Source organism: Equus przewalskii, chromosome 26 (assembly GCF_037783145.1).
Source record: "Equus przewalskii isolate Varuska chromosome 26, EquPr2, whole genome shotgun sequence".
Taxonomy (NCBI): domain Eukaryota; kingdom Metazoa; phylum Chordata; class Mammalia; order Perissodactyla; family Equidae; genus Equus; species Equus przewalskii.
The window spans coordinates 999,141-1,018,117 of NC_091856.1; the positions used below are offsets into that span (position 1 = coordinate 999,141).

An 18,977-nucleotide genomic window follows, 5' to 3' on the forward strand; every position below is an offset into this window, starting at 1 on the left:
CCTTGGGAGCAGGGGTGTCACTTCCGTTGTGTTGGAAGCTGTGGAGCCTTGAGTCCAGGAGGCGGGTCTGCTTTGAGAGCGTCGGCTAGCAGCTCGGGGGACAATCCCCGCTGGAGAAGGACTGACGATAGGTGGATGTCTTGCATGGGGTTCGCGTTTGGGGCCAGGTGGAGGGGCGAACCCCTGTGTTTCTGCCCAGTCTTTTCGTAGATGTGCAATATGGAGGTGCCGTCGGACCCTGGTAACCAGGACCTGCTGGACTTCCTGCTGGAGGAAAGCGGTGATTTGGGGGCAGCGCTCGACGAGGCCCTGGAGGCTTCGCTAGACTGGGAGCTGCCTCCTTCTGAGGTGGGTAGGGTCTCCGAGTGGGGGAGGAGCGGGGCGGGGGGCGTCCCTGAGGCAGCGGGTGGTGATAGGTCAAGGCCTGTTAATTTGAACCCTGTGCAGGTACTTAGCGATTGGGAGGGCGAGGATTTCCTGAGCTCTCTGCTGAGTTCCCCAGAGTCATTGAACGTTCTCAGCTCCTCTAACCCCTGTCCGGTCCACCATGATCACACCTACTCTGTACCACATGAGCATATCTCCATAGATCTAGATGAGTTTGAAGTAAGGAGAGTATTGGGGCAGGAGAGGACTCATGGGCCTGGCTATTCATACTTTCCCTTTTGCAGACAACAGGAGCTATGGAAAAGAGGGGGCCCAGATGACTGCACTGCACGTGGAGGAGCCAGCGGAACAGGTACTTGACTTGATTTACAGAGGATTATTCATTCTTACATTGCATGGGAGGAGGCAGGATTCCCCATTCCTCTCTGATACTCACTTACAACTCTGCAGCCCATCTCCCAGGAACCCCAAGAGATTGCTAGGCTGATACTGACAGATGAGGAGAAGCGACTTTTGGAGAAGGAGGGGCTTACTCTGCCTGGGACGCTCCCTCTCAGTAAGGTATGGCTACTATTGGTGGAGCAAGGCTGGAAAGGTGGGTGAGCCCCAAGCAGGCCAGTTCTGCTAATTTTAAAAGGACTGAGGTGAGAAATTTAGCAAATTCCTTGCTAACAGGGAGCTAGTGCATGTAGTTAATATGCTGGATGCAAGAGCGGATCCTGGTTTTGTGGGGCTTGTACGAATTCTGGTGTTCTCTTTGAGAAAAAAGAATTCAAAATTATCAGTGCAATATTAGTATAGGGAATTGGAAAGGACTGTGCAAGTGAGGAGCCCTGACACATTTCACTGGTTTCATGGTAATCCACCTCTTGTTGAACGGTAGAATTAAGTTCTAGGGAGTTTAACAAGGCTGGATCAAGTAGTATAGCAAGAATAAATGTAAAATTCTGAGCTTTAAGTTTCAGGCAACGAATGGTAGCTTCACAAGCACAGTATTGTGACACTGTGATGAAATCAACATTCACTGACAGAAAGGTTAAGAGAATTTTTTTAAAAAATTGGCACCTGAGCTAACATCTGTTGCCCATCTTTCTTCTTTTCTTCTTCTTCTTCTCCCCAAAGCCCCCCAGTACATAGTTGTATGTTCTAGTTGTAGTTACTTTCTTAAAAGTACAAGATGAGTCCATTGTGATAAGGCTGCTAAGAAAGTGAATGGGGCTTGGAGACTATAGTCAACAGAGGTGTTGCCTCTAGAAGGGCAGTGACTATCTTGCTCTCCTTTAGTCTGGCCAGAGCACATCTGAGTGTCCAGTTTTGAACCCAGATCTTTGATGACAGATATTAGGAGGATGCAGTCCATACTGAGGAGAGAAGATGATGAGTTAAAAAAGATTTTTTTTAACTCTGAGGAAATGTCAAATGCCTTAAAATAGCTCAAGATGTTTGTTCTATATGGCCCTGGAGATTAGGAACTAGGTAAATCCAAAGGATAGAAATTATAGAGGCAGATGTTGGCTCAGGATAAGGAAGCTTTGTTTGTTTGTTTTTAATTAAAATTGTTAAAAAGGGTCTGGCCTGTGGGGGCATTAACACCTGGTCCTTGGAGGCATTCAGACAGAAGCCAAGTGCCTATTGGTCAGAGAAACTGTAGAAGGGATTCCTACACTGGGAAGATTGAACTCAGTTGCCTTCCAACTCTGGTCCAATGTTCCTCTGATGATAACTTTTCCTGCTTTTTCTCAGATGGAGGAACAAGTTCTGAAACGAGTGCGGAGGAAGATTCGAAACAGAAAGTCTGCTCAAGAGAGCCGCAGGAAGAAGAAGGTGTATGTGGGGGGTTTAGAGAACAGGTATAAAAGGGAGAGGGACTTAGGGATGGGGGGACCAAAGGTATTCGAAGTGTTAGGTTTTTGAAGGGAGGATACAGGCCACATCCCCACATCCCTGTTATTCTCCTAGGGTCTTGAAATACACAGCCCAGAATCTGGAGCTACAGAACAGAGTCCAGCTCCTGGAGGAACAGAATCTGTAAGCAACTCTCCAACATCAGTCCCTCCCATTTGACCCTGTCTCACTTTTTCCTCTGCTCCACACTTGATTTCTAACTGGGCAGCTCCCACATGCAAGGTCTAGTGCTTGGCCTTTACTGGGTCTCTGATTCCAAGCAGCTCACAGTAATGGCAAATAAATTCACGAGTAACTAACGATAAGGACCAAGGAAGAGAAAGGAGAAAGAGTAAGAAAGACCTCATGAGGCAGATGGCATTTAATAGTTGACAGGATTTGGGGGTTGGGGGGAGTATTCTAGGTATAGAACACAGCATAGTCCAGTCTGACTTGAACCCTAACACCGATGAGTTGAGTCAGAAGGAAGAGAACATAGAATGCCTGGTGAGGATTATGTGCATAGCTGATCGGGCAGTATAGGAACTATTGAAGGTATCTGCAAAGGAATTTAAGTCAGGGCAGGGCAGAGAGGTGTTTGTTTTAATGAGGAACTTCAGGCATTTTGTCCACAGAGAGAAAGAAGTCATTTGCAAGAAGAGAGGATCCAGTGCACAGGTGGAGAGGGTGGCCTTAACAAGAAGGTTGCATTGCAGTGCAGGGTGCCAGGCCAGGGGCTGCTCACTGTTCCCTCTCTGCCTCTAGGTCCCTTTTGCATCACTTGAGGAGACTCCAGGCCATGGTGATTCAGATATCAAATAAGACCAGCAGCAGCAGCACATGTGTTCTGGTGAGGATGCCAGTGGGAGGAGTGATCCTCTTCTCAGGTGGCAGGGACAGGGGTGCAATCAAGAGTCCTTCTTCATCATCTTTTTCCTGTGCTCCAGGTCCTACTGTTCTCCTTCTGTCTCCTCCTCATACCTGCTATGTACTCTTCTGACACAAGGGGGAGCCTGCCAGCTGAGCATAGAGGTGAGAGGCTTGAGGACACCATTAAGGGCTGGTGAGGGGAGAAGCCTGGCCTGCCTCTAAATAGTCTTTGTCTCCTCAGTGTTGTCCCGCCAGCTTCGTGCCCTCCCCAGTGAGGACCCTCAGCAGCTGGAGCTGCCTGCCCTGAGGTCAGAGGCACCAAAGGACAGCTCAGACCACATGCTCCAAGCTCCTGGCAACTCTTGCTGCCTGTTTTACCAGATGCCTCAGGCTCCTGGCATGGAGCCTCCCCTGAAGTTGCCACTCCCTGACCCCTTCTCAAAGTCCCCCTGCCCAGGTCCCATCTTTCCTCTGCACGCAAATCTCACGAGAGGGGGGATGGCTTCCTACTCACAGCCCTGCACCTATCATCTTGCAGGGCCAGTACTCGGGCTAAATGTGAGGATGTGGGGAACCTCAGCGAGAGCCTGGGGCTCCCAGTCTGTGTCCAAATAAAAAAGAATGGGAGAGGGCTAGACTCAGCTCCTGTTCCGTCAGGAAGCCTAAGCGTTCAAATACACCACACTTACTGGCTTTTGGGGTCTTTTATTTGTACCCATATGTGTCTATCACCCTATGAACGGGCCTGGGGGAATCCACTGACCTCCCTGAAGATTTCATGCGATGAGGGGAAGGGGTGAGGAAAGAAATAAATAAGTGATCCTGATGCCTTGGGCAATCTCAGTCCCTCTTTACTGGTGCAGGTGGGTGGGGAGAAGGGAAGGGATTTGATTGTCCTGGTGGCTCAGGGATGCAGGAGACTTGGTGAGGGAGAAGGAGGGAAGGCCAGGCTGGAGGCTGGACTGTTAGAGCCTCCCTCTTACAGTTCAGAGAGCTCACTCTAGGCTCAGGTTTGCCATGCCTTCCTTTGGTCCACATGTAGGCCCTGTGCTTAGTCCTGTGCCCTGTTTGGCTGTTGGCCTGGAGGCTTTTTTATGCTGCTGCTGCTGCAGGGCCAGCTGCATAGCCCAGATGCTCAGTGGCCGCATGTAGGCCAGCGAGCGGAACACCTGCTGCTGGCAGTAGGCCTCAGGAGTCTGGAAGGCCAGGCCCAGGCGCTCCCACACGGTACGGTAGCAGCCTTCTGCTGTCCGGAAGCCCTCCCAAGTCAGGCCCTGTAGGGAGAGATGGCAGTCATATTACTTGACAACTTCTGAATAGCCACTTCAGCTGGAGAGAAGGAGACAATAGGGTCTCTGCCCTCAGAGCTCCCAGCTAGTGGGGGAGATAAACTTGACTCCACAGGGAGAAGCCTGAGGGCAGGAGATGGAATGCATGCCATGGAAAAGGGCAAGGCTTTCTAGATGGATCAGGTGGTGTGGGTTAGGCTGTACAGAAGTGTGATAGCTGAGGAAGTTTGCTGGGCCAAGGTATACATGGTAGAGGGATGGGGAAGGGAACGCATTACCTCCTGGATCATGGTGGCTGCCAGCCCGTAGACCACACCCACCCAGACTTCATCAGACTGGACACTGGTTCTATCAGGGACACCATGGGGCTGCATCCCATTCACAGCCCCCATGGCCCCTCCTGCAAAGGCCTGGACATTGAGCTCAAAGATAGTCTGGAGAGCACGGACTATGTGTCGGGTAGGAAATACCTAGAGGGGCAAGACAGAAACATGTCTCTTATAGTTGCTTCCCACCTCCAGGGAAAGCTCCTCTTTCTCTCTGGCTCTTCCTAGTCTCTCTCACCTCAGTGTCTCCTTCTCCGAGGCCACAGGCCCTCAGGAACCACTGGCCAGCACACTGGTCAGACATGATGCTACGAGACTGAGGCTGAGAGCTGCAATCATAGTTGTAATAGCGGCCTGGAGTAGAGAAAGGGCAAAGTAAGGCTCCTTGCATCCTGATGGCTGCCTTAAGACTCCTTAGGATCCTCCAACTCACCATTCCACAGCAGTCTCTCATATGCTTCTTGGCCCCGGCTGAGGATGGAAGAAAACCTGTCCTGGACGTCCTGTGCCCCACACAGAGCAGCCATCTGGACCATCACAGCCACAGCTGCCAGCCACAGTCCTCCACAGTAAGCACTGATCAGGGTCATGGGGTTGGGGGTCACACAGGCATTTCCAGCCATTCCCATGCAATATAATTAGCCTTGAGCCCACAATCCCTTGGTGCCCAATTCCCCACCTCAGGTCCCCTGGAAATCCCTACCCCCCAACCTGGGGCCTGTGGTGACCCATCCATCATAGGTCTGATCTGCGTAGCCTCCATTCTCAATGAGTCCATCTTGGTCCTTGTCAAACTTCATTTCAGACTCCATCACAGCCTAGAGAAGGACCAAGATACTGAAGACCTAGGTGCTAAGGAAAGACAACAATAGCCAGCTGGGCTCTCAGTCCTGCCCCTGGCACACTGGCCACTGCACACGCACCCCTTACCAGACACACAGGCCACATGTCTCTCAGGAAGCCCTGGTCACCCGTCAGGTAATAGTCCCGATAAATCTGTAGCACAAACTTCAGGTTCAGGTCCTTCCAGTCAGCAGTGTCATGGATCAAATACGCATTGACCCGGAGCCATGGCTCATCATCTGTGGGAGGGGAGGGGACCTGGTTCATTTGCATTGGTGGGTAGGGAAGAGGATGCAAAGTTGAGGGAGGAAAGCTGACCTTGAGGTGGAGGGACTTTTACCTGGGTCCCCAATATCATGGGGGATGACATTCCGCTTTTTCACAGGTGCCATCACCCCACTCATCAGGTACCGTCGCCTTGTCAGGTCCTCCCCAAGAGTGGCCAGAGCTGGGGGAGCAGACACACAAATGGAGGGCAGGCCTGGGGTGGGGCACAGAGCTGTGTGTGTGACCCCAGAGGAGAACTAATAAGCAAGATGCAGATATGTTTGGGGAGAAGGACGAAAGAGACAATGTGAGGGACCACAAAGGTTCAGGGTTATGGGGAGCTAAGAGGACAGAAGGGGCACAAAAGAAACCCTCACCCATGTCATACTGCAGGCTGAGCTCTAGTTTGGGCCAGAGCATGATGAGGGCGAAGGAAGCATAAAAGTGGACATCATATGTGTTGTACATGCGATATTCTTGGCCTGGAGGAATAAGGGAGACACTGTTGACAGAGTCCTGCTTCCTCTTCATATTCTCCCTACCTTGTCCTTTAGAGTTCGGGGCAGGGCACTATCACCACTCCACCTGCCACTAACCCCCTCATCCCAACCAATACCCTGGGGTAGGCAAAACCCATCATCCTGCCAGTAACTGGCCTCACAGATACGGCCTACCAAACCCCAGCCCACCAGCAGCCGTACCTTCAAGGTAGCCAAATCGGCCATACTCTTGTAGGATGGGGCGGAGCTGACACATGCTCCCCGCCAGCTCCTCTGGTAGGGAGTCCTCAGGAACTTCCAGCCATACTGTGCCTCCATCGGCCAGGAAATATAGTTCATTGAACAGTGCAGATTTGTACCAGGCAGGCAAGGATCTAGGGAGTCAGGAGGAAGCAATGAGCTAATGAGAGTGGACCTCTGGGTAAAGGAAGGATTCTGGAGTTCAGCCAACTGGGGGTACCAAGTGAATCCCAGCCCAACTCTGCTGACTTTGGTGGGTGGAGAGTGAATCAGAAGTCCCAGGTGGAGTGTGAGTGCCTGGGAGAAAGGCAAGAGATGGGCCCCACTGGCACCTGTCGTCCAATATAGGGCTTTGCCAAGCCGAGATCCTCTTTTCCCAGTCTGCATACCGGCACAGTGCATAGTGACTAAGGGCGGGTGCTGCATCACCATCAGGGCCAAAGAACCTTGTGTACCTCCTGGGGTGGAAAGAAAGGGGAGGGATGAGAACACAGGCTCCAAGTCAGAGCCCCAGCACCTGGGATGCCTATCCTTTCTCCGTCCCCTCACCTGTAGTAGTCCTGGCCCTTAGCTCCAAACATGATTCTGGGCATGTCCCAAGCCAGTGAGAACTCCAGGCGGCACCGGCCTCGAGGTGACAGCTTGCCAGCAACACACACAGCCCCAGCAATGCCTACCCCTTTCTGCGTAGGAGTGCTTGGGCCTGAGAGAGGCACAAGGGCAATCAGCACAGGTGCTCCCTTGAGCCCCAGCGATCCCTAACATGGGAACAAGGCCCATTCATTACCAGTCCTTCCATCCCTCCTCCCAAGACTGGGACAAGCTCTCTTCCCACCAGCTCCCTGTCCAACCCCTCATCACCAGCGGGGGAGTCCAGCTGTCCATCCTGAAGTAGATCCTGCCACACCTGCTGCCCAGTGCTGTCAGGGTCAAAGGCTGTGATGTGGGTTACCGTGGTATCTGCCTGTTAAGGGGCCAAAGATTTTGTGAGGGAAGCTTCACAGGTATGCTGGCTTCTGACTAACTCTCCAGCTCTGTGAGACCTCCCACCTCCAAGATCCAGAGGCTTATGGGCTGTGGTGAGGGTGGGACTTAGGAGTAGAGGAAATGAAGAGACATGGGCGGGGGGGGGGGGGGGGGGGGGGGAGGGCGCGCGGGGCACGGTGCACAGGGCATCTCCTCTGTACCGTAAGTCGTGCAGCCACAGCCATCGTGTAGGGATTTGGGAGGGTTGGATGGTGCAGCAGCAGCCCCTGTGTGGTCTCCCCATCCTGCTCCAGACAGAAGGGCTCGTTCCACAAACCCCCTGGGGCATCATCTCCACCCCCCAGGCCATTCCGCATGGAGAACATGATGGAAACATCTAGGGCTTCATCTCCTTCATTCTCCACGTCCCACACAAAGACTCCAACAGGCAGGCTGCTGTCCTGAGAGCAAGAAATCAGTCTCAGATGGTCCCAGTGTAGCCCCTCCTGGCTCTACTCCGCAGGATCAGTCCTGGGCACCGAGGACCTGACTCAAATACTCCCCAGTATACGCTCTCTTATCTTCCAGTTGCATCTCCCTATACTCCCAGGCAGGCTGTCTATGAGGAGACAGAAGACCAATTGGGTGGTGGTCCTGGGAAAGCGGTGTGATATTCGGGGTTCCAACCACTTTCTCATAGGTCATGGAATTTCCAGCAGAGACAGATCCTGGGGAAGGGAGGGCAATGGAGGAAACACAGAGGGGGAGCCTCACCTGGTAGTCATGGGGCAAGATGGGTGTGATCTGGCGGCAGGTAAGGGTGACATTCTGGCCAGGAAGCTGATAGACAGTCCAAGCTCGGGGATAGAGGGCGTGGTAGAATGCAAAGTACCCACACAGGCCCCAGTTCCAGCTGCGCAGGACCCTTGGGCGCTCCACGGATAGGACTTGCTGGTATACAGTCTGCCCTTCCCGACGCAAGCACACTGTGAACTAAACCAAGAAGGCAGACAGGCTGCACTGGGGTAACCCACAGGCACCTCAGACTAGTCTCCCTCCCCTCAAAGCAGCCCCTCCCCTTCCAGAGCCTGCAATGGTTACCACTGCACTACCAGCCTCACTCACCCCCAGGCCTGTTATCCAAGCCCGGTGAGTCACCACCAAGTCGTGCCTCCTTCATCTCTCTCCCTGGTTCCTCCTCCATCTCACTAGGGCACTCCTAGTGCCCTAACCCAGGCCCTCACCATCTCTCCTCTTACTCTCTGCCCCTTCTCATCTGGGTATCAGAATGATCATTCTTAGAGACACATCAAGATATGTCACTCCATGTTTATGTTTCAGTGACTCCCTGTGGCTTTCAGTGGCCCTGAGGCTAAAGTCTAAACTCTTCCACCTGGCTTCCAGGGCCCCTCTTGATCTGGCCTCTCCCCACCCATCAGACCAACAGCAGGTGTTGTTCAAGCACCTACGTTCTGTCCTGTCAAACACTCACTGATCCTGGAGCACACTACGTGTTCTCCTCCATGCCTTTGCTCATGCTCATTCTCCACCGGGTGAGATCCCTCATCCTTCAAGGCCTCAGTCAGATGCCATCTCCTCTCCTCAGGCACTGAGTCATTCGGTTGTGTGCCCCCTAGTCCTCTAGTCTGGCCTGTTAAACGTGTTTATTTACATTCTGACTCCCTGACTGCTCTATGGGTGCTTTGGGGGCAGGGACCCTCTCTAGTTCACTGAGGTCTCCCTCTCCACCTGTGACTCCACACCAGAGCTGTGCAGAGTTGGCATGTGTGGGCAGAGTCTGCAGCAGTGTCCCTTTTTTCTCAGTGTACTATCTGTCCCTCCCGTTTTGGCAGTAATGTGGTCTCACAGTCTCCATTTTCTCAAAGTCCTAGTCCCTTAAGAAAAATTTAAGCTTCTGGAGGGCAGGGGCTATGAGGGATTAATATCTCTCCCCTTGGTTCAAACTGTGTGATATTTTTACTATATATATATAAAATAATTTTTTATGTTTTTGGAATAGTAGATAATGGTTAGGATCATGAGCTCTTAACCAGAGATAGAACTGGTTTTGAATCCCAACACTTTCCATTTACTAGCCATGTTACCCTTGGACATGTTACTAAACCTCTTTGGATCTTAGTTTCCTAATCTGAAAATGGGCATAATAATGGTGCTTACCTCGTAGAATTGTCTTTAAATATTAAATATTATACAAAAAGCCTAGCACAGTGCCTAACATGCTAAGCATGTAATAATTTCTTTAACTGTAGAGTCACGATTCCGGAAGGCATTCCCCTCAGGATACCTAAGGGATGAGCCAGAAAGGAAGCTGGGAGCATTGGGCAGGGCTGGTAAACCTGAACTGGGAAGGGCATTGTCATTAATTGGACTCAAGGTCTGCTAGGCATTTCCCCTTTGAAGATGAGCTGAAAACTGGAGGCATCCCTCAGACAAGAAGTAGGAACTTGGTGAACAACTCAACATGGGAGGTCAGTAGAGAAAGATGATGAAAGGCAGACCTCAGGCCTTTGGCAATTAAAGGCCCAGATGTGAAAGTAAAAGAGGGAAAAGAAGTGAAGCTTCAGAGCACCAGCAGAAGAGCTGACCTCTGGCTGAAGGCTGGCAAATCAGGGTGAGTAGTGGGTGGTCTCCGCATCTTTTCCCCATGGATTTGTAGGCTTTTGGTTTTGTTTTCCCTTCTGGGCCTACCAAATTTCTTTCAACCAGGTTAAGTGATCTGTGAATACTCTGCGCTCTCTGTGGCTTGGTACTGGCTCAGCTGGTGGACCTGGGGCAGTGAAGCAGGCAGGAAGCATTTACTGGAGAAATGGAGGCCACAGGGGTGCCAAGGCTGTTTACCCTTCAAGGAATGTGTGCTCTATGTGTGTCTCCTATAGCACACATTCCTATTGTACATCCTAACACAGGGCTGGGCACATGGAAAGCATCCTCAAAATACTTATTGGACCAAGTCATGGACATATCTAACTGCCACATCCTACACTAGCCAAAAGGCCCTTCCTGGCCTGGGGAAGTACTGTCCTGGAACTCTCTTCCACCTCCTGGCTCTTACTTGGTCAGCGATGACTGTCCGGTGCTGGTACATTCCAGGATTAAGTTGCCAACGACAGAACTGGCCTCTCCAGCCACGTGTGATAGTGCCTCCCCCGATACCACCCAAGGGACAACCTAGAGAGAGAATCAGGATGGTTAGTGGGGCATGGGGAGAGGAAACAAACCCATTTCTCATTTTCTAGACTGTAAAGATGGGGTCCTCTAAAAACTGTGCGGATATCAAGCCAACACCTTGTACACCTTAAGCTTACACAATGTTATATCAATTATATCTCAATAAAGCTGGGAAAAAAAATAACCAGCTAGGCAATGGGGCAGTGCCACTTGTGTAAGCTGGAATCCTCTTTGCCTAGCTCTGTGGTAGATGTGAGTATGGCAGGGCTGGGGTGAGGCTCACCGTAGATCTGTCTCAGGGGTACACAATTCATGAAGTCGATGAAAGGTGTCTTCCTCTCTACCTGGGTCTTCTGGTACCACCACTGCAAGTACCTGAGGAAAGTGGTAGTGTGAGTGCAAGGGTGGCGGGTGGTGTCTCTGAGGCTGCAGTCACCTGCCTCTCTCTCAACACACAGCTGTGACTTCCCATTAAATGACCCGAGGACCCATCATCTGCACTTCCAAACCTCTCCTTCTCTTGACTTCTCTACAAGTTCAAGGTCCCTTCCTCTTCCCAGTCACCCCAGCTCGCAGTGTGGAAGTGTCTGCTTCTCCTCTCTGTTCACCTTAGGAGGAGCTTTCTGATCTTTCCTCACCTCTCTGACTCCCCTACCACTGCTTTAGGAGCTTCTGTCTGAGGTCTGAAAGGGCCAGCATGGTTTCCTGACCTACTATTCCCCCTCCAAGAGGTATGGGCTGCTAGGATAACTTTCTTCTTGTTAGAATGATTACTTTTCTTCCTGATTATGAAAGGTGAAAATCTGGAGACTACACCAGGTGGAGGGGAAAAAAATCCCACCCATAGACAACCAGTGTCTACATTTAGGGGCATTTCCTTTTAAGTCATTCATTTATTTATTTATTTTTATTTCAGCATTTAAACTGTAAGCTTTCTGATTTTGCTCTCTCATAATATCCCAGTAAAGCTTTCTAAAAATCCCAACATTTTCCTGGTCTTGTCACAACTCTGTATCCAATAGGCAAATGATTCAGTTTGGAATTCAAGGCTCTAACATCTGTCCCAGTCTATCTTCTAGTTTTACTTCCTACAAATTCCCACTCAGGGTGGGTCCTCACTGAGCAAGCCCTGCCCCACCAGACCCTCTCCCAATTCCTCTCTCCTCCCTACCCAGCCATTTTATACCCATTGTGCAAGCACGTCACTTGTAATCACGGAAGTGGGTAAGTGACCCCTCTGAGCCTCAGTTTCCCCATCTACAAAATGGGGATACTTCCTGCCCTAGCTACCTCGTGGAATGGCTGAAAGAGCAAATGACATCATAGGTAAGAAAGCCATAAAGTGGAATACATTATCTGTGTGAGGCGCAATCATTACTTGTACATATACTACCTCAACTCCTAATCAGATGCTGTCTTATTATTTCAGTGCTCCTCATGTGAGTCTGACATACTTTTAAGTTCCTTGGGAAAAGAGACTGTGACAAAGACTACCCGAATATTAGCCACAGCTTCAAGCACAGGGCAGGGCACATGGTCTGCAGTCAATACATATTTGCTGAATTTACAAACAATGGGGCATAAGAGACATGAACACTGACAGGAGCAAGGGGAAGAGGAATGTGATTAAAGAACAGGGAGGGCATATTGGTGGAGGGGGAGGGAGACAAAGGATGAGATGATGGGAAGGCAGAAGACCCTTTCTGCCAGCTTAGAGGAAACTGGACTTTGAAACTAGAGGCCAGAAAGGATTGGTGAAGGGAGGGAGGGGCAGTGGGGTTAGGGCTGCGAGGGAGAAGTGCAAGATATGAAAATAGGTGGAACAATGAAGTTATCTGGCATAGAACAAGCTCTCAATATTTATTGAATGGATGGCCTCTGGCTGGAAGGGAATACAATCAAAATTGACTTCTTACTTCACTCTGGCCAAAAGAACTTTGTCTTGCCGGAGCTCCTCATCAGAGTGCTCCCGGTTCAGCTCTCCCTTCGGGTCTACCTTTCTCTCCCTAATTTTGCAGCTGACCATTCCTGACCTATACGGCCTTCTCCATAATTTCAGCCTCAACTTAAGAATCATCAGTCAGAATTCTTTCTTGTCTCACCTCTACTTTCTCCTCAAAGCAGGAACTCATCCCATTTTGAAAGCCCTGTGTCAATGATCCCCACCCTATCCTGGTGTAGGGAGCCAAGGTGCAGGGGGGCTGAGCATAGGTTCAGACCTCTATGACTCAGCTCATACCTAGGGACTGACGGGCTAGGATGCCCACCTGTTCTTGACCTCAATGTCCCCACCACATGCACCCCAGTGTCCTTCTCTCAGTACCCTAGCTCTAGATCCTATTTTGACCCAAAGGCTTTTGGGGTCTGATTTGGGCTGTGTCAGTTTCAGAAGCCGCCTGGAGGGATGACTCTTCACTGGTACAGGCCACCCACAGGAACTAGCAAAGGAGCCAGATACCCAGGCAGTGTCCAGCTCTTCTCACTGCCTAGGGCTAGAGTGAGGGAAATGGCCTCCCCACACCAGCCCCACCGCACTGACCGGGGAAGGGAAGGAGCCCCTACTTTAGAGGTTGCAGGGGCTGGGCTTCCCATCCTTTATGCTTCCTTGCCGGGTCTGTGTTTACTGTATGGACTGACTCAGGATCATGCTTTCTGTCCTCACATCCACCTGTTCCTGTTAATAGGTCTTGGCTCCTCATCACTAGTCTTTGAACTGAGTGGGGATCTGGAGGGATCTAGAGGAGTTTTACATTCCAGGATAAGCTCTTGGGGTGTCTGCAAACTGTGGGGGTGGGGGCAGGGGATGGACCAGGGCAAGCTCTGGAAGACTATTACTAAGAACTCTGGGGACACCCATGGCAGTGCCTCTCTGGTCAGAGGTCTTCTTTGCTTTTGCTATCAGGGGCTTTCTACCCAGAATGGATGAACAGTACCTCTCATCGCCCTCTCCTTAGGGTTGAGAGGAGGCAGGCTCTCACCCAGTCCCTGGAGCTAAAGCTTGAAGAAAGAAACTGATGGATATTGGAACGCTAAGGTGGTGTGCCTAAATGAGGTACAGAGAATATCCTAGCTACTCAGGGGAGTCCCGGGTTGAGACTCTCCCCCTCCCAAATAAAACAACATTGTGTCAGTACCATAGCAGCCAGACTATCCTTTCCTACCTTGCCACAAAGTATAGCTAATCCCAAAGGGCAGTCTTTGGAAAAGAGGGAGTGTGTGAGAGGGAGCCTAAATGAGAAAGGCTGACTTCAGGCCCAGATGTTCCTGCTCTTTCCTGATTAAAAGACAAGTTAGTGGGAGGAAGGAGGTTGCAAAGAGATGTGACCTGGTCTCACCCTCCAAAACCATGGGCTTAGAATATGCTGGGGATTAGTGGCCACTTGACTGGGACAAGGCACCCACCTGCTTTCTCACCCTTTCTACCTCTGCTAGAAGTCTTGTGCTGGAACAAACTGAGGCCTAAGGTACTCTCTAGGCAATGGGATCTACTCACCTCATGCCCATGCCCAGATGCTTTATCAGGTTGCTTAGGGAGATGTTGTTGGCATGAAAGGGTTTCCTCTTCTCTGCAAACTCATGAGCCAGGCAGATGCGCCAGCCAAAGGGAGGCACCTGGTAGCCCTTAGCTTTACCCTCATAGGAAGCCATCAGCTGCCCAGAGTCCTCTGGATCGCAGTAGCCAGGCTCATTTTGGGGTCGACTGTCCTCAGGGCTCTCGCAGTCTGTAACCTGCATACCCTTAGTGCCTTCAGTATCTTGTGGATGCCCTTTGGCACAGCCGGTCTGCTCCGAGGCTAGGACTCCGGTTCCCATGTTCCCTGGATCCTGGGTCCCCACCAGCTCGATGGTCCCGGGCCTCGAGCCTGCTGGTACAAAGTATCTCGCCAGCCAAGTCCTGATGCGGGCAACGGTTGTTGTTAGGTGCCGTCCCGGAGGGCCGGGCGCTGGGGAAGTCTAAGGCGAGCTGGCGTCTCCGTGGAGCCGGGGAGCTGTGGCTGCAGCCGCGGTGTCGGCGACAGCAGTGAGGCCGCCTCGGGCTCCCCCTCGATCGTCTCTCTGGGTCCTGGGCGGGAAGGGTAGGGCCTCGTCGTCATTGGGCCGCGGTGAGCAGCTTGCCCGGCCAAAGGGCGACTGGGCCCGCGGAGAGGGGAGGAGCCCGGGGCCCGGCCGCCCGCCCCGCCCCCGGCCCCGCCCTGCCGCCCGCCCGCCGCGGCCCCAGGCGCTCCAGGGCTGGGCGCCGGGCCCCGCCGGCCGGTGTCCAGGGCAGCGCCAGCGCCCAGGGGCCGGCCCTCGGGAAGGTGACCCTCGGCGGCCGGACGACTCGAGCCCCTTCCGGTCCGGCCGGCCGGGCGCTTCCGGCCGGAAGGGGCCCTCATGGGGGAGGGGCTGAAGGGAAGTCCCGCCTCCGCCGCGCCGCCGAAGCCGCCGCCGCGCACCTGGCTGGTCCCTGAGGGGCGGGAGGTGAGTGCCTCCGGGTGCCGCGACCCCCGTTTCGATCGTCGAGGGCCTGGGCTAGGGATGTGAGGGGCCGGGCGGCGTGGCCTTGGGCTGGGACGTGGAATCTTGAGGGAGGGGGCGGAGGCGGCCTCGGGGTTCCGGGGTTCTGGCGGTAGGGGAGTAACCCGGCGCCGGCAGGGGGGGCCTGGGACCCAGAGCGATGCTCTCCCCCTAGGGACACTGAGGCAGCTCCACCCGCGCCTTCCATCCGCCGTCGTGCGCCCCAAATTCCGGCTCTTCCCTCTGGACCGTGGTGCTGACCGCCCGGCTCCTGGGTCCTCACCCCCAGGCTCGCCTCAGACACCCCTCCCTGCCATGGTACTGACCTTCGACCCTCTTGGTTTCCTTCTAGATCCGAGTCCAGAGCTGCCATGATTGAAGTGGTAGCAGAACTGAGCCGGGGTCCAGTGTTTCTGGCGGGGGAGGCTCTGGAGTGTGTGGTGACCGTTACCAATCCCCTGCCCCCCACAGCCACTTCCGCATCCAGGTGGGGATGCTGGTACTGAAGAAGGTGGTCCTTCTGGGAGGAAGCCTGGTGTTGATAGTGCTAACCCCAGCTCAGGTTGTCCTCTAGCTACACCCCCGCCTTCTTGCTCATTGTGCTCTCATTGTAGGAAAGGGCTATTTAACAGGTGTAGTTGACACCTGTGGTTGTCTCTTCTTTCCTCCATCCTCCCCCTTTCCCCTTCTTACCTTCAGTATACTTTTCTTTAATGGTTTCTCTTTGGGGTCTGGATTCCCTGATTCCTAGGAGAGCCACCTCATCGTGTTGATCTTGTCAGACGGTGTGATAGGGAGTTTGGAAGAACGTTTGTGCTGTCAGGAGCTCCCCTCTGATGCCTCCTTTTCCTCCTTCCACAGTGAGGCTCTGGCCTGGGCCAGTGCCCAAATCCACTGCCAGTTCCATGCCAGTGAGAGTCGAGTAGCACTGCCTCCTCCTGACTCCAGTCAGCCAGATGTTCAGCCTGAGAGCCAGACTGTCTTTCTACCACACCGAGGTTAGAGATGGGGCATTTGCCTTTGGAGTGGGATGAAGTCATTGTCACCTAAGGGCAAAGTTGTTAAATTGTTCCGGTGGGTCATTTTATAGCCCCTGTCACATTTGGGATGTGGGGGAATGTAATTGTTGTTTTGGAGGTGTAAGACTTTCTATCTCACAAGAAGAAAAGAGGAATAGTTTAGTTTGGGCTGCCCTTTGTTGGCAGCGCTTACCGCCCCCACTTGTGTGCTAGCCTCGAGTACGGGACAAACAGGGTCATTAAATTCCAGTCTGTCTTATCTTTTTTAGGTGAGAGGGGTCAGTGTATCCTTTCCACTCCACCAAAAATCCTATTCTGTGACCTGAGGCTAGACCCTGGAGAGTCCAAATCATGTGAGTGACTGCCTTCCCACCCCTGGATTGCCTTCTAAGGCTCCTGGAGGGAGGACATCTCTGGCTACCCCCGGCTGCCCTGACTACTACTTCCCAACCAGACTCCTACAGTGAAGTGCTGCCCATAGAGGGACCACCCTCCTTTCGGGGTCAGTCAGTCAAGTATGTCTACAAATTGACCATTGGCTGCCAGCGTGTCAACTCACCCATCACTTTACTCAGGGTCCCTCTGAGGGTTCTTGTGCTGACCGGTAAGTAAGGGTTCCTGGAGGGAAGGACTGGGGAAGAGCCTCACCAAAGCAGAAATCATCGTTAGAGGGCTTGTGAGAGGGGCTGGAAGGAAGCCTCCTGGTGTTAGGGAAGGTCTTAGGGAGTTGGGAGGGAGGGTTCTGGAGAAGAGATTGAGATGTGAACCTCAGGCGTGGCTCCCCTTTCTTTCAGCTCTCTCAGATTGGAGTCTATGACCCTAATCTACTCTCATCTCTGTTCCCTACGAGCACTGCCTTTCCACTCATTCTCTCTCTAGGCTTTCAAGATACCCGGTTTCCTCAGGATGAGGCTGTAGCTCCATCCAGTCCATTCTTGGAGGAGGATGAAGGTGGGAAGAAGGATTCATGGCTCGCTGAGCTGGCCGGGGAGCGCCTCATGGCTGCCACATCCTGCCGCAGCCTCCGTGAGAGTCCTTTCAGAATTATCCCCTCCTAACCCCCACCAAAGTATTCCTTAGACAGATTCTCCCAACAGCCACATACTTCTGAAGATTCACTGTGTCGTCTCCGATTATAAAGAGAAGTCTCACTTTTGGCCCCTCCCAGTCCTGGACATTTCCCAATGTGGACTCCAGGCTTACACAGTCTCCCATTCTCCCCAGATCTATACAATATCAGTGATGGCCGAGGAAAAATTGGGACATTTGGCATCTTCAAATCTGTATACAGACTCGGCGAGGACGTGGTGGGGACTTTAAACTTAGGGGAAGGAACTGTAGCTTGTTTGCAGGTGAGAAGGGAGAGGGGCTTTGGGGCTCTTAGGCCTGAAGGGCTAGGGTGGAAGGAGGGGAGGAGCCTGCATAAAGAGTGGTGGTACGTGGAAGTGGGTAGTGGGATCACACAGGGTCCCTTTGGGAATACAGCGTGAAGTTGGGCTGCCCTCTCACCTGGAGTCAGCACTTCTTTTCTTGCTCCCAGTTTTCGGTAAGCTTACAGACTGAGGAACGTGTGCAGCCCGAGTATCAGCGGCGTCGCGGGGCAGGTGGTGCCCCCTCTGTGTCCCATGTGACTCATGCCCGGCACCAGGAGTCCTGCCTGCATACCACCCGAACCAGCTTCTCCCTCCCCATCCCTCTCAGCTCCACTCCAGGCTTCTGCACAGCCATTGGTGAGACCCCGACCATTATTGGAAGTGGGGGAGGGGGGTAGAGCGGGGACTGTGTGTGTAAAATGCTGTGCTTAGGTGGAGTGTAATGGATCCTGATTCCTAACACACTCCCAGACATACCCATGTCCAGCTTCCACCCCTTAACATGTTCTCAGACCTTCAACCTCTGCCCGTTTTCTAGATGCACAGACCCCTAAACTCTTAACAGCTTTGCAGATCTCCTTCCTTCCCCTACCTCCTAGGACCCTGTGATGCACCAATCTCTGATTCCTTGGTGCATTTACTTCAAGTTACCAAGTCTTGACTGTCCCACACTTGGGTTTTTATGTACTTGAGACTGCTATCCTTCTTGTCACATTTCTGCTTAACACTCGATTTCTTCAGAGAAACCCTTGATCCTAGCTCCCTGCCCCATGATTTCTCCTCTTCCTGAATGCAGGGTTTTTCTCATTTGCTAACCACATCCCATTACTGATGTTTACTCCTGGCTTCTAATGCCTCGGCCTTTGTCCTTTTTCCCCACAGTATCCCTGAAGTGGCGGTTGCATTTTGAATTTGTAACATCTCGAGAACCAGGTTTGGTGCTCCTACCTCCCATGGAACAGCCCGAGCCTGTCACTTGGACAGGGCCTGAGCAAGTGCCCGTAGACACCTTCAGCTGGGACCTGCCCATCAAGGTGCTGCCTACAAGCCCTACCCTGGCCTCATATGCGGCCCCAGGCCCCAGTACCAGCACCATAACCATCTGAAACTGGCCCATCATGGCTCTACTTTCTTCTGGATACTGAGAACTCAGCACCTGGACTCTAGTAGGGCCTACTTTTTCCATCTGGAGTCCAGCGGCACAGACAATGAGAGACAGGCTTTCAGCTGTAGCATTAATTTATTCAGAATAAACTGGCAGCTGCTAGTGGTTTCCCTGGAAGTGGCAGCAGCAGTGAGCAGTCAGCAGAAGAGTGATCAGTTGAGT

At 52.5% G+C, this 18,977-nt stretch overlaps 3 protein-coding genes across 5 annotated transcripts; 2 read left to right on the forward strand and 1 right to left on the reverse strand.

Moving 5' to 3' along the window:
• Positions 1-62: 62 nt before the first annotated feature.
• On the forward strand, positions 63-3,834 carry CREB3 (cAMP responsive element binding protein 3). Its single transcript, XM_070595689.1, is given in 10 exon segments — positions 63-348; positions 448-593; positions 670-739; positions 838-948; positions 2,131-2,237; positions 2,347-2,415; positions 3,037-3,121; positions 3,219-3,303; positions 3,383-3,632; positions 3,634-3,834. Coding segments are annotated over 10 exon segments (1,125 nt in total). The 5' UTR covers positions 63-210; the 3' UTR covers positions 3,698-3,834.
• On the reverse strand, positions 2,636-15,836 carry GBA2 (glucosylceramidase beta 2). Of its 3 annotated transcripts, none has more exons than XM_070595687.1 (18): positions 15,585-15,836; positions 14,255-14,824; positions 11,045-11,136; positions 10,646-10,761; positions 8,347-8,565; positions 7,794-8,033; positions 7,468-7,570; positions 7,156-7,309; positions 6,939-7,064; positions 6,568-6,740; positions 6,244-6,348; positions 5,940-6,047; positions 5,687-5,838; positions 5,468-5,574; positions 5,190-5,332; positions 4,995-5,110; positions 4,709-4,900; positions 2,636-4,415 (listed from the first exon to the last, which is right to left on the reverse strand). In XM_070595687.1, the coding sequence occupies exons 2-18, from the start codon at positions 14,572-14,574 to the stop codon at positions 4,137-4,139; spliced, it is 2,745 nt and encodes a 914-aa protein (XP_070451788.1). In that variant the 5' UTR covers positions 14,575-14,824; positions 15,585-15,836; the 3' UTR covers positions 2,636-4,136. The 3 variants fall into 3 exon arrangements, with proteins under 3 accessions (XP_070451788.1, XP_070451789.1, XP_008532553.2); XM_070595688.1 differs by lacking the exon at positions 15,585-15,836 and adding an exon at positions 15,198-15,570; XM_008534331.2 differs by lacking the exon at positions 15,585-15,836 and having other exon boundaries at positions 14,255-14,976.
• On the forward strand, positions 15,617-18,932 carry RGP1 (RGP1 homolog, RAB6A GEF complex partner 1). Its single transcript, XM_008534328.2, has 8 exons — positions 15,617-15,745; positions 16,120-16,256; positions 16,547-16,630; positions 16,732-16,881; positions 17,157-17,303; positions 17,502-17,629; positions 17,818-18,007; positions 18,533-18,932. Exons 1-8 carry the CDS (start codon positions 15,630-15,632, stop codon positions 18,754-18,756), a joined length of 1,176 nt encoding a protein of 391 aa, XP_008532550.1. The 5' UTR covers positions 15,617-15,629; the 3' UTR covers positions 18,757-18,932.
• Positions 18,933-18,977: the final 45 nt, after the last annotated feature.